At 43.5% G+C, this 13,181-nt stretch overlaps 1 protein-coding gene across 4 annotated transcripts in view; it reads left to right on the forward strand.

Moving 5' to 3' along the window:
- The window catches only part of LOC139537661 (protein FAM168A-like), an 82,453-nt gene that overhangs the window by 19,873 nt on the left and 49,399 nt on the right, over positions 1–13,181 (forward strand). For all 4 annotated transcript variants that reach the window (XM_071339238.1, XM_071339235.1, XM_071339236.1 and 1 more), the window contains exons 2-3: positions 2,947–3,038; positions 10,836–10,913. In XM_071339238.1, coding sequence (XP_071195339.1) covers positions 2,969–3,038; positions 10,836–10,913 — 148 coding nt within the window. In that variant the 5' untranslated portion in view covers positions 2,947–2,968. The remainder of the gene's footprint in view (positions 1–2,946; positions 3,039–10,835; positions 10,914–13,181) is intronic.

Below are 13,181 nucleotides of genomic sequence, written 5' to 3' on the forward strand. Positions count from 1 at the left end.
TCCAAATCATGTCCAATCAATTGAATTCACCACAGATGGACTCCAATCAAGTTGTAGAAACATCTCAAGGATGATCAATGGAAACAGAATGCACCTCAATTTGGTTTCTCATAGCAAAGGTTCTGAATACTTATGTAAATAAGGTATTTCTGTTTTTCTAAAAATGTGTTTTAGCTTTGTCATTATGGGGTATTGTGTGTAGATTGATGAGGATTTGTTTTTATTGAACCCATTTTAGAGTAAGGCTGTAACTCAACAAAATGTGGAAAAAGGGAAGGGGTCTGAATAGTTTCTGAATTCACTTGAATACATGGAATTGGATTGTGATGAAACCGATTAATTAATCCTGCACACAATGTGCTTATTTTCCATTTTCTTTTTGCTCACGAACAATATTTGATTTTATGTGTATGAAATGATTTTGTGAAAAAAAGGAGAGTAATTGCCCATAATATTGCACCTTTTGATAGTTGTATTGATAGTTGATTTAGTGACTGCAAAGAAAATCTGTTGATAAATGGGATTCTATAATAGATAGACTCAATTTCTGTTTTGTCAGCTTGACTCAAGGGGTATATGTGGTTATATTCTTGGACACTAAAATCTTGCGTAATTGCGTCAGAAAATGTACTACCGAGACTACCTCTCTGAAAGGAAACTCTCAGACAGTTTCAGGCAAGTCTATGGGCCAAATGTCCCCTCCCCTTCCGAAGATGTGAGCACCTGCGAAGTCATGATTTGTCCAAATGATCAGTGACCAAGTTCCTCGTTAGTCGTGGCGTCACACAGTCGACAGATGCTACTACCATTTATGTTACGTGCACCTGTCCACAAGAGATTAGTATGGTTGTGATAATCTTTTTGCAGGCAGTCATGCTCTTTTGATGAATGTATTTGCTGTTTTGAGAAGGCAACTACGTTAGAAAAATGCATTTACTGTTTTGCAAAAGGTCTCAGTCCTGTGTCTTGTGTGTACTGTTTCGAAAATCGACAACATTGTTCCAAAAAACTGTTGTATGTCATAAACTGTAATACACCCTGCTGATATGTCCTCCGGTTGGCTACTCCTCCATCTCCTCTCTCTTTTTCAATTCAAAACCTCTTTGTGTTTCAATGTGTCATTTTGATCACTGAACTGAAAGGACTGGATAGGCGGGCAACATGGCGGGAAACCCCTGTGTGTATTTTACCTTTTATCATATTGCTTTCATCTAGTTTATTTTATTATTATACCCCCTTTTTTTCCCCCAATTGTGTGATATCCATGGTAGTTACGATCTTGTCTCATCGCTGCAACTCCCTATGGGGCCCCCGGTCACGGATGGTTGGATCAAACCCCAGACTTTAGTGGCACTGTGATGCAGTGTCTAAGACCGCTGTGCCACTCGGGAGGCCACTTTCATCTAGTTTGACTGATCAATGGTCACACAGCTGATGAGGAAACCAGGCCCATGTTATGGTTCATTGGGGAAAATAGACTGAAACAGGGAGGGCCTGCCTGATCTTGTCCAATATGAAACGTGCATTTTTGTGTAAGAGATTGGTGGTGGAAACAGTGTGATAAAAAGGTGGAGAGAAGTTGTGGATAGGAGAAAAAAGGATGGAGAACAAAAGTGCTCAGGCTGAATAATTTCCTTGTATGTCACGTTTGTACTTTGTGTGTTCTTACTGTTTACCCATGTTCCAAACAGTCAAAACTACCGTAATGCTCATCATACCATAATAGTTTTCTTTTCCGATTTTTGTGAGTAACGATTGTATTGTGTGCTTGGCATTTTCTCCCGGATTACTTTTAACCAGTGAAAATATATTGCTGCCTTCTCACGGACATCGTAAAAAACGAATTACAAGATCATACCTGCTACAATATTATGAAAGTTACTGTAGTTTTTGTGGAGTACAATTTAGTTATGCCGACGTCAAATGTCTTCAAGCTGGCTCTGGAACACTTCCAAGATGAGGACCTCTGAGCTAATGCATATTCTCAATGAATAACTATTGAAAGCCATGTTTTTCATCTCACTTTGTGTTCATGTCTCTCTCTCTTTTGCGCTCTCTCACTCTCTCTCTCTCTCAATTCTTTTCAATTCAATTTGCTTTATTGGCATGACGTAACAATGTACATATTGCCAAAACAATATTAAAATAATAATAATCAAAATTGTCAACTGGACAACAGTAACAACAATAACCAAGGGTCAAAATAACCATACATTGAACAATAAGCATAGAGGACATGTGCAGGTTGATTGGTCTGTCAGACACTGTCCCTCATCTTATGGCAGGCAGCAATGTAGTGCGCTGCCAACCCACCGCTCTCTGCGTCCTCCCCCAACAGGATGGGTAGCCTATCCTCATCAGAGAGGTTTTTGAAACCTTGAATAAGGGTTTCAAATTTGGGTAAATTACACTCTCTAATTGCAGCTCTGTCTCATGTTTTGCTGTTGTGCAGTGGTTGCACAGCCTTTCCTCTACAGGGAGCCATGTTTTCCTGTGTCTACCCTTCTCAATGGCAAGGCTGTGCTCACTGAGCCTGTACTTTGTCAAGGTTTTTCTAAGGTTTTGATCAGTAACCATGGTCAAATAGTTTGCCACGGTGTACTGTCGATTTAGGGCCAGATAGCACTGCAGTTTGCTTTGTGCTTGTGCTTGTGTTTCCCAATAAGCAATGTCGTTTTGTTTTGACTGTGTTGTAATTTGGTTTATTCTGATTGATTGGATGTTCTGGTCCTGAGGCTTCAGTGTGTTACTAGAACAGGTTTGTGAACTCAGCCCCACGACCAGCTGGATGAGGGACTCTTTTCTTTGCTCAGTTCTTTGCAGGGCTTGGTAATGATATGAGAGGGGGTCACTGTATTGTAGATGTTTCCAAAACTTAATTGCAAATTTATTTTTATTTTTGTCTCTCTCTGTCTCTTTCTCTCTGTCTGTCTGTTCTCCCTGCAGTAAGAGTAGACTGTCTTCCGACATGAATCCTGTGTATAGTCCTGTCCAGCCCGGGACACCGTACGGGAACCCCAAGAACATGGCATACGCAGGTGAGTGCCAAAACAACAACAACAAAAGCAACCAGCAATACCGTACCAATACAGTGGTCAGGTACTCCCTTAACATTTCTTGGCCCATTCGGCAAGGCCTATGTATAGCTTTAGATGCATTCTATCATGTTCTTATACTGATTAGTTACGTCATAGAGATATATCATTTACTCCAGGTGGATGATGCTCTATTTAATTATATGCGTTAGATCGCCTACATATTTCCTCCACATCCTTTCCCTGCTCTCCTTGTCTCACGTCTGCAATAAAATGAAATTACTTGGCAATAACTGAAATTACTTTGATTCTCTTTTGTGCTTTAATTCATTTCAGTTGCTTTGCAGTTTCACTTCTGTCATCCTCATGACTGTGTTTATGATGGAGATGAATTATTATTTTTTGTTTTACAAGGGCAGTGCAGCATTTGAGGTGTCCCCGCTGACATAAACAATTTTTTTCACAAAAGTAGTGCACTGGGCCTTAACTAATATTAGCGGACAATTTAAAAGCTGGTCATCTAGGTTTGTATCTGTAGCCTTACCATCACCATGAAGAAAACCATGCAAAATACAGTAATTGAGTACATTGAGACGTCAAGTGGATTGTGCTGATGTGGTGTGATGATGTGGTTCAGTTGGTGGAGCATGGCACTTGTAATGCTAGGGTTGTGGGTTCGATTCCCACAGGGGACCAGTATGAAAATGTATAGTTGCTCTGGATAAAATGGAAAAGGAATTAATAGATGATTTCAGCTTTCACATAGAAATAAGTTGCATTTTCCAAGTATTTCAAGAAATTGGAAAACATATTGTATATCAAGCAAGTATTTTTATATTCTACAAGTATTATCAGATTCATTGTTGTACAGATAATTATCAGACTCAAATGCTGGTAAACACTCAAATACATTTAGTTTACATTTTTTTCACAAAAGTAGTGCACTGGGCCTTTACTAGTCCTGTATTAGGTGACCAATATAGATGATACACCCCCACCCCCAAACTACTTCCCGCGGCTATGAGTGCATTCATCACTGGATGAGTCTATGCATTGAATGATCTGTCTGTGTGAAAATTGAGTATTCACATGGCGTGTACAAAGACAGGTGGAAAAAAATAAGTCAGGAAGACAAGAAAAGGGAAGAGGAGAAGAGGACATAGAGTGTGGAAATAGAAATGTGATTACACTGGTGGTGCTTTCCTTCACTGGCTCGAGGGGGCAGGGCCCGTTACTACCACTCGACTAGTGATTCATTGGCCAAGCTGTTACCACAGCGCCGGCTTTGATAAGAGGGAGTTTATTTTAAAGGTGCTCTCAGCTCTCAATGGTCTCTCTCTTTCTCTCTTGTCGCTTCTTCATACCAATAATGCATTGCTGTTCAACCTTAGGCTGCAGCTGATCAGCGAGTTAAGAGAAAGGACAGACACCTGCAGGGGTTGCAGTAGCCTTGTGTGATGGAGTCTGTGTGGCGGGAGGCCGGGGGATACACACGCAGGAGCATACACACACAAACAGACACACATCCTGGGGACAGCTGACCAAAGGAGTGTGGTTGGGGCCCCCTCCATGTCATCTCAGATACTGATAATTAAAAGAGGACTATCGCGCTCTCCCAAAATGTTGGTTGTGGCGTAAAACCTATAAATTCAAATAAGCAAAAAACTGTGATGGGGCCGCACTCCAATAAAGCTTACTTAATTTTAAAATATGTTTTCACTGCATCAGGGATAGCTTACACAGATGTTTCGGCTTTGCAGGTTTCTTCAGTGTGTTGGTACAGTCAGATTTGGCTGTGTGGGTGGTGTGTAGCCTCAGGAAGGAGATGATTCAGCAAAAAAAGAAACGTCCTCTAACTGTCAACTGCTTTTATTTTCAGCAAACTTAACATGTGTAAATATTTGTATGAACATAACAAGATTCAACAACTGAGACATAAACTGAACAAGTTCCACAGACATGTGACTAACAGAAATTGAATAATGTGTCCCTGAACAAAGGGGAGGGGGGGGGTTCAAAATCAAAAGAAACAGGCAGTATCTGGTGTGGCCACCAGCTGCATTAAGTACTGCAGTGCATCTCCTCCTCATGGACTGCATCAGATTTGCCAGATCTTGCTGTGAGATGTTACCCCGCTCTTCCACCAAGGCACCTGCAAGTTCCTGGACATTTCTGGGGGGGAATGGCCCTAGTCCTCACCCTCCGATCCAACAGGTCCCAGACGTGCTCAATGGGATTGAGATCCGGGCTCTTCGCTGGCCATGGCAGAACACTGACATTCCTGTCTTGCAAGAAATCATGCACAGAACGAGCAGTATGGCTGGTGGCATTGTGATGCTGGAGGGTCATGTCAGGATGAGCCTGCAGGAAGGGTACCACATGAGGGAGGAGGATGTCTTCCCTGTAACGCACAGTGTTGAGATTGCCTGCAATGACGACAAGCTACAGTCCGATGATGCTGTGACACACTGCCCCAGACCATGATGGACCCTCCACCTCCAAATCGCTCCCGCTCCAGAGTACAGGCCTCGGTGTAATGCTCATTCCTTCGACGACAAATGCAAATCCGATCATCACCCCTGGTGAGACAAAACCGCGACTCGTCAGTGAAGAGCACTTTTTGCCAGTCCTGTCTGGTCCAGCGACAGTGGGTTTGTGCCCATAGGCGACGTTGTTGCCGGTGATGTCTGGTGAGGACCTGTCTTACAACAGGCCTACAAGCCCTCAGTCCAGCCTCTCTCAGCCTATTGCGGACAGTCTGAGCACTGATGGAGGGATTGTGCATTCCCGGTGTAACTTGGGCAGTTGTTGTTGCCATCCTGTACCTGTCCCGCAGGTGATGTTCGGATGTACCGATCCTGTGCAGGTGTTGCTACACGTGGTCTGCCGCTGCGAGGACGATCAGTTTTCCGTCCTGTCTCCCTGTAGCGCTGTCTTCACAGTACGGACATTGTAATTTATTGCCCTGGCCACATCTGCAGTCCTCATGCCTCTTTGCAGCATGCCTAAGGCACGTTGACGCAGATGAGCAGGGACCATGGGCATCTTTCTTTTGGTGTTTTTCAGAGTGAGTAGAAAGGCCTCTTTAGTGTCCTAAGTTTTCATAACTGTGACCTTAATTGTCTACCGTCTGTAAGCTGTTAGTGTCTGAACAACCGTTCCACAGGTGCATGTTCATTTATTGTTTATGGTTCATTGAACAAGCATGGGAAACAGTGTTTAAACCCTTTACAATGAAGATCTGTGAAGTTATTTGGATTTTTACGAATTATCTTTGAAAGACAGGGTCGTGAAAAGGGGACATTTCTTTTTTTGCTGAGTTTAGTTGACCTAATTTCAGTTTGTGACAAAATAAGCAGTCATTGTGTAGAGAATCATTGTACCATCTAAACCCCTGTGAAATATGTTTTTCATAACCAAAAATATTGTATTTTCAGCTGTATGAAGCTGCTGTAAAATATTGAAAGTAAATGATTCAAAAACTCAACCAATTAAGGGGAAGGATAGAAATAGTGAACATAGAACAGATATACTGCTTCTTAGACTAGCTTTAAGCATTGTACTCTATTCTCTGTATCTTCCCCAACCGCTTCTTTTCAATTTCCAGGAAAATGCTGTGTGCCTTTAAGTTTCCATCTGATTTCCACCCTATGGGCCCTGGTCAATATAAGTTCACTACTGTTTATAGGGATAGGGTACCATTTGGGACTCAGTCTTTCTCTAGGGTGACAAGTGGTCATGAATACTTACGAGGACAGGGCCTTGTTCTACGCCCATTAAGTATTATTGAGAACATTCCCTTTAGGTGGATCTGCTCACTCCGTGTGACCTAACTGAGACATACAGTGCCTTCAGAAAGTGATTCTCTATTGGTTACACAGACTGTTGGCCTCCCATCCTATTCTAACCACCTCTCACCGGCTTTGTATTCATGTTACCTGATGAAATTGCTGTACAATAGGATCTTGTTGCCATCTAATGCACATTCAAATGTCATAAATCAGCACTGCAGAGCTCTCCCTGTCCTCTGCCGTGCCCTGATTGTATTACTGCTGATGATATCTGGAAATGCGCATGTACACCCTGACCCATCTACTGTTGCTAACCACAATTCTAACTTGTGCTCTGATATCTGCTTCACTGATTTCTGCTCTCGTAAAAGCCTGGGTTTTCTGCACGTTAATATCTAGAAGTTTATTACCTAAAATGGATCAATTGAAAGTGTGGATTCACAGCTCCAATCCAGATGTGTTGGTCATTACTGAGACGTGGTTAAGGAAGAGTGTTTTTTCGGCAAGACAGATCTTTCAAAGGTGCGGGAGTGGCAATCTTTACCAAGGATCACTTTCAGTGCGCGGTTGTCTCCAGAAAGTCTGTCCCTAAACAATTTGATTTGCTGGTTTTATGCACTAAACTTTCAAATAGCTCTTTGTTGACTGTTGCTGGGTGCTATCGTACACCATCAGCACAGGCCTGTACCCTACCTGCCCTAAGCTTTCTCCTGGCCCCTTACACTAAGTCTGAATTTGTCATGCTAGGTGACCTAATCTGGGACATACTTAAACCGCCTGACCAAGTCCAAAAGCAATGGGACTCCCTAAATCTTTCTCAGATTATTACCAATCCCACAACGTATGACTCCAGACACCCAGAAAAGGCTACTCCCCTCTGTTATCCTCACAAATAATCCTGATAGGTATCAGTCTGGTGTTTTCTGTAATGACCTTAGTGATCACTGTTTTACAGCCCGTGTTCATAATGGCTGCTCATTGAAACAACCTGTCCTGATTTGTCATAGACGCTTGCACAAAAACTTAAATGATCAAGCCTTCCTTCATGAACTGGCCTCCATAAAATGGTATAAAATCAGCTTGATCCCCTCTGTCGAAGACGCTTGGACATTCTTTTTTTATATTTTCAGTGGTATTGTTAACAAACACACCCCCATAAAGACATTTTGAATTAAAAACAGGTTCAGCCCCTGGTTCGACCGTGATCTTGCAGAGTTACTCCACCTCAAGAATTTCATTTGGCGAAAAGCTCGGCACACGCATACTTAGGCTGACTGGGTCTCGTTCAGGCAAATGAGAAATAAGTGTGCTCAGGCTATCCGGAAGGCCAAAGTTAATTACTTTAAGGAGCAGTTCTCTCTCTGTGGGTCTAACCCCAAGAAGTTCTGGAAAATGGTTAAAGACCTGGAAAATAAACCCTCCTCCTCACAGCTGCCTATGTCCCTTAATGTTGATGATGTGGTTGTTACTGACAAGAAGCACATGGCTAAGCTCTTTAATCAACACTTCATGAAGTCAGGATTCCTATTTGACTCAGCCATGCCTCCTTGCCCGTCCAACATTTCCTCACCTCCCACCGCTTCTAATGCGACTAGCCCCAACGCTTCTCCCTTTTTTCCCCCTGCCCCACTACAAAGTTTCTCCCTGCAGGCGATCACTGAGTCCGAGGTGCTAAAGGAGCTCCTGAAACTTGACCCCAAAAAAACATCTGGGTCAGATGGTTTAGACCCTTTCTTCTTTAAGGCTGTTGCCCCTATCGTCGCCAAGCCTGTCTCTGACCTTTTTAACCTGTCTCTCCTTTCTGGGGAGGTTCCCATTGCTTGGAAGGCAGCCACGGTTCATCCTTTAATTAAAGGGGAGATCAAGCTGATCCCGTTATAGGCCTACTTCTATTTTGCCCTGTTTATCAAAAGTGTTGGAAAATAATGTAAATAATCAACTGACTGGCTTTCTTGATGTCTACAGTATTCTCTCTGGTATGGAATCTGGTTTCCGATCAGGTTATGGATGTGTCACTGCGACCTTAAAGGTCCTCAATGATGTCACCATTGCCCTTGATTCTAAGCAATGTTGTGCATCTATTTTTATTGACTTGGCCAAAGCTTTTGATGTGGTAGACCATTCCATTCTTGTGGGCCCGCTAAGGAGTATTGGTGTCTCTGAGGGGTCTTTGTGCTGGTTTGCTAACTACCTCTCTCAAAGAGTGCAGTGTTTAAAGTCAGAACATCTGCTGTCTCAGCCACTGCCTGTCACCAAGGGAGTACCCCAAGGCTTGATCCTAGGCCCCACGCTCTTCTCAATTTACATCAACAACATAGCTCAGGCAGTAGGAAGCTCTCTCATCCATTTATATGCAGATGATAGTCTTATACTCAGCTGGCTCCTCCCCTGATGTGAGCTTGTGTTAAATGCTCTACAACAAAGCTTTCTTAGTGTCCAACAAGCTTTCTCTACCCTTAACCTTGTTCTGAACACCTCCAAAACAAAGGTCATGTGGTTTGGTAAGAAGAATGCCCCTCTCCCCACAGGTGTGATTACTACCTCTGAGGGTTTAGAGTTTTAGGTAGTCACCTCATGCAAGTACTTGGGAGTATGGTTAGACGGTACACTGTCCTTCTCAGCACATATCAAAGCTGCAGGCTAAAGTTAAATCTAGACTTGGTTTCCTCTATCGTAATCGCTCCTCTTTTACCACATCTGCCAAACTAACCCTGATTCAGATGACCATTTTACCCATGCTAGATTACGGAGATGTAATTTATAGATCAGCAGGTAAGGGTGCTCTCGAGCGGCTAGATGTTCTTTACCATTCGGCCATCAGATTTGCCACCAACGCTCCTTATAGGACACATCACTGCGCTCTATACTCCTCTGTAAACTGGTCATCTCTATATACCCATCGCAAGACCCACTGGTTGATGCTTATTTATAAAACCCTCTTAGGCCTCACTCCCCCTATCTGAGATATCTACTGCAGCCCTCATCCTCCACATACAACACCCGTTCTGCCAGTCACATTCTGTTAAAGGTTCCCAAAGCACACACATCACTGGGTCACTCGTCTTTTCAGTTCGCTGCAGCTAGCGACTGGAACGAGCTGCAACAAACAGTCAAAGTGGACAGTTTTATCTCAATCTCTTCATAGCTCCTGTATTATTCAGAGATAATAGCTTAAAAGATTATCGTTACCGTTCCTGGATGGCACGTTTCCTCTTCTAAAGCACTTCCTTCCTATTTCCTTTGATATAAGATCACCTATGAGTCACCAAGTACCTCAATACATCCCATTGAAACTGAACCAGTGTCATATTCATTAATTAAGACAAAACGAAATGTTTTGCAATGTAAAACGAAAGCAAGCATTTCTTATATTGAACAAGTTCAGGCAGTCGCTCCCTGTTTCAGTCTGTTTTCTTTCAGTCGGTACCCTAATGAATACGACCCAGGAGACTTCAACCTTATCTTATCTGAACTGTCAGCAACTTCACGCAATCACTGACATCCAACCTATATGGATGGGTTGCATCCACTGCATTGTCCTGGCCAATTGTTTTATGAATCAGGTGCAGGAGGGCGCGGCTGCGCTGTAAATCACTGTGACGGGGATGTGGCGAGATGGAGGATCCATAGAGTAATAACATGTGATTATCCCATCCAGACAGGCACTCTGGAACAACACTGTCTCTGTGCTGTCCTACCTTTGACCTTTCATCTTACAACACATCCACATCCACTCATATATTAACTTGCATGTACTTACACACACACACACACACACACACACACACACACACACACACACACACACACACACACACACACACACACACACACACACACACACACACACACACACACACACAAACAAACAAACAAACAAACAAACAAACAAACAAACAAACAAACAAACAAACAAACAAACAAACAAACAAACAAACAAACAAACAAACTCACACACACACACCCACAGGTGATGATCTTCTTAAAGGCCTCTGTTCTCTGTTCTCAGGCTATCCTGCAGGTTATCCTCAGACTCCTACCTATACACCCAACCTCTACCAGACTGGCAGTTCAGGCTATCCCCAAGGTAAGAACACACACACGCAAAAATGCATGCACGCACAAACAAGCACACACAAACTTGCACGCATGCACATACAAATATGCCACGCAAACACACAGACATGCACACAAGCGCACATGCAGTTTGATCAAACCAGCAGTCCACTCTATCCCCCAAGGTAAGAATATACACACGTGATACAACACACACTATATGAATCAGATTGGCAGTGCAATCTACTCAAAGGTAAAAATACCCACATGCGCACACACCTACACACACACACACACACACACACACACACACACACACACACACACACACACACACACACACACACACACACACACACACACACACACACACACACACACACACACACACACACACACACACACACACACTCAACATGGGGTCAGTTTAACATTTTCACCAGTCATGGTTAAGGTTAAGATTGGGTGAGGGAAAGCTGATCCTAGATCTGTACCTACAGGAAACTTCACCCCAGAGCCTTCACAATGCCTTGAGAACTCTTATGTAGAGCTGCTAGAGAGGCTTTGTTCATATTGTATCCACACAGTGCTCTGGAACGTTCTGTACAGAAATGTGTGTGTGTCTGTGTGTAATGTTGTGTTTTGGTGTGAACTTGAGAATGACTTTAGAATTACTGTTAATAAGATGATTCCTAATTTATTTTCTGATTTATTGTGATAAACAATTCTTCGTATGGTTGTGGTTACATTGCCATTTGTTGTTAGAGGATGGCTTGAGATGTCTGTCAGTTAGTGAAAGTGATATAACCTGGGGTTGTTTGGCATTTTATTACCGTAAACACTGTAATACTGTTGGTTGTTGAGATGGCTAGAAGCAGTGTTGGTCTCTCTAGCATCTCCTTGTGCTAGCTAGGAATGAAATAATGTAGTTTCAATAGGATGCATCTCCCCACATCTGTGCATGGAGGCAAAGGTTGGGTAGGTATTAGGGTTGGGGTCAATTCCTTTTCAATTCAGTAAGTATTCAATTCAAATATTCCTCAATGCTTCTCTGTGAGAAAAAATGGAGCTGGAATTTCAGTTTACTTCCTGAATTGACTGAGCTGAAATGGAATTGACCCTAGCTCTGGTAGCTAGTAGTTTGTGTTGTGGTTTGTGGTGATCCATATTTGTTATGTGCAGAGTCTGGTTTTACTGCATTTCTCCTGGAGCTCCAGAGGGTTTGATCATCAGAGAGTGGAGTGAAGTAGGTCAGTGAGAGCTGTGCCATGTTGTCGCTCTACAGTGCCCTGCAGCACTGCCGTTACTGGGCTGGGTCATGTTGTCGCTCTACAGTGCCCTGCAGCACTGCCGTTACTGGGCTGGGTCATGTTGTCGCTCTACAGTGCCCTGCAGCACTGCCGTTACTGGGCTGTGCCATGTTGTCGCTCTACAGTGCCCTGCAGCACTGCCGTTATTGGGCTGGGTCATGTTGTCGCTCTACAGTGCCCTGCAGCACTGCCGTTACTGGGCTGGGTCATGTTGTCGCTCTACAGTGCCCTGCAGCACTGCCGTTACTGGGCTGGGTCATGTTGTCGCTCTACAGTGCCCTGCAGCACTGCCGTTACTGGGCTGGGTCATGTTGTCGCTCTACAGTGCCCTGCAGCACTGCCGTTACTGGGCTGGGTCATGTTGTCGCTCTACAGTGCCCTGCAGCACTGCCGTTACTGGGCTGGGTCATGTTGTCGCTCTACAGTGCCCTGCAGCACTGCCGTTACTGGGCCGGGTCATGTTCACTAGGCATGAAACATAAGATAATGCATCCGAAATTAAGCCCAAGTTCGACAATGGAATGGATGAAAGATGTGTGTGTGTGTGTGTTTATGCTTGTATGTCAGTGTGTTGAATGTGTGAAATGTTATGTATTCTATATGTGTGTGTGTGTGTGTGTCTGTGTGTGTGTGTGTGTGTGTGTGTGTGTGTGTGTGTGTGTGTGTGTGTGTGTGTGTGTGTGTGTGTGTGTGTGTGTGTGTGTGTGTGTGTGTGTGTGTGTGTGTGTGTGTGTGTGTGTGTGTGTGTGTGTGTGTGTGTGTGTGTGCGTGCGTGTGTGTGCGTGTGTGTGTGTGTGTGTATTCTCTGTGTGTGTTAGTGTGTGTGCACTGCGCACTCTCTTTGTGTGTACAGTACCAGTCAAAAGTTTGGACACACCTACTCATTCCAGGTTTTTTCTTTATTTTGACTATTTTCTACATTGTAGAATAATAGTGAAGACATCAAAACTATGAAATAACACATATGGAATCATGTAGTAACCAAAAAA

This window comes from Salvelinus alpinus, chromosome 13, assembly GCF_045679555.1.
Source record: "Salvelinus alpinus chromosome 13, SLU_Salpinus.1, whole genome shotgun sequence".
Taxonomy (NCBI): Eukaryota; Metazoa; Chordata; class Actinopteri; order Salmoniformes; family Salmonidae; genus Salvelinus; species Salvelinus alpinus.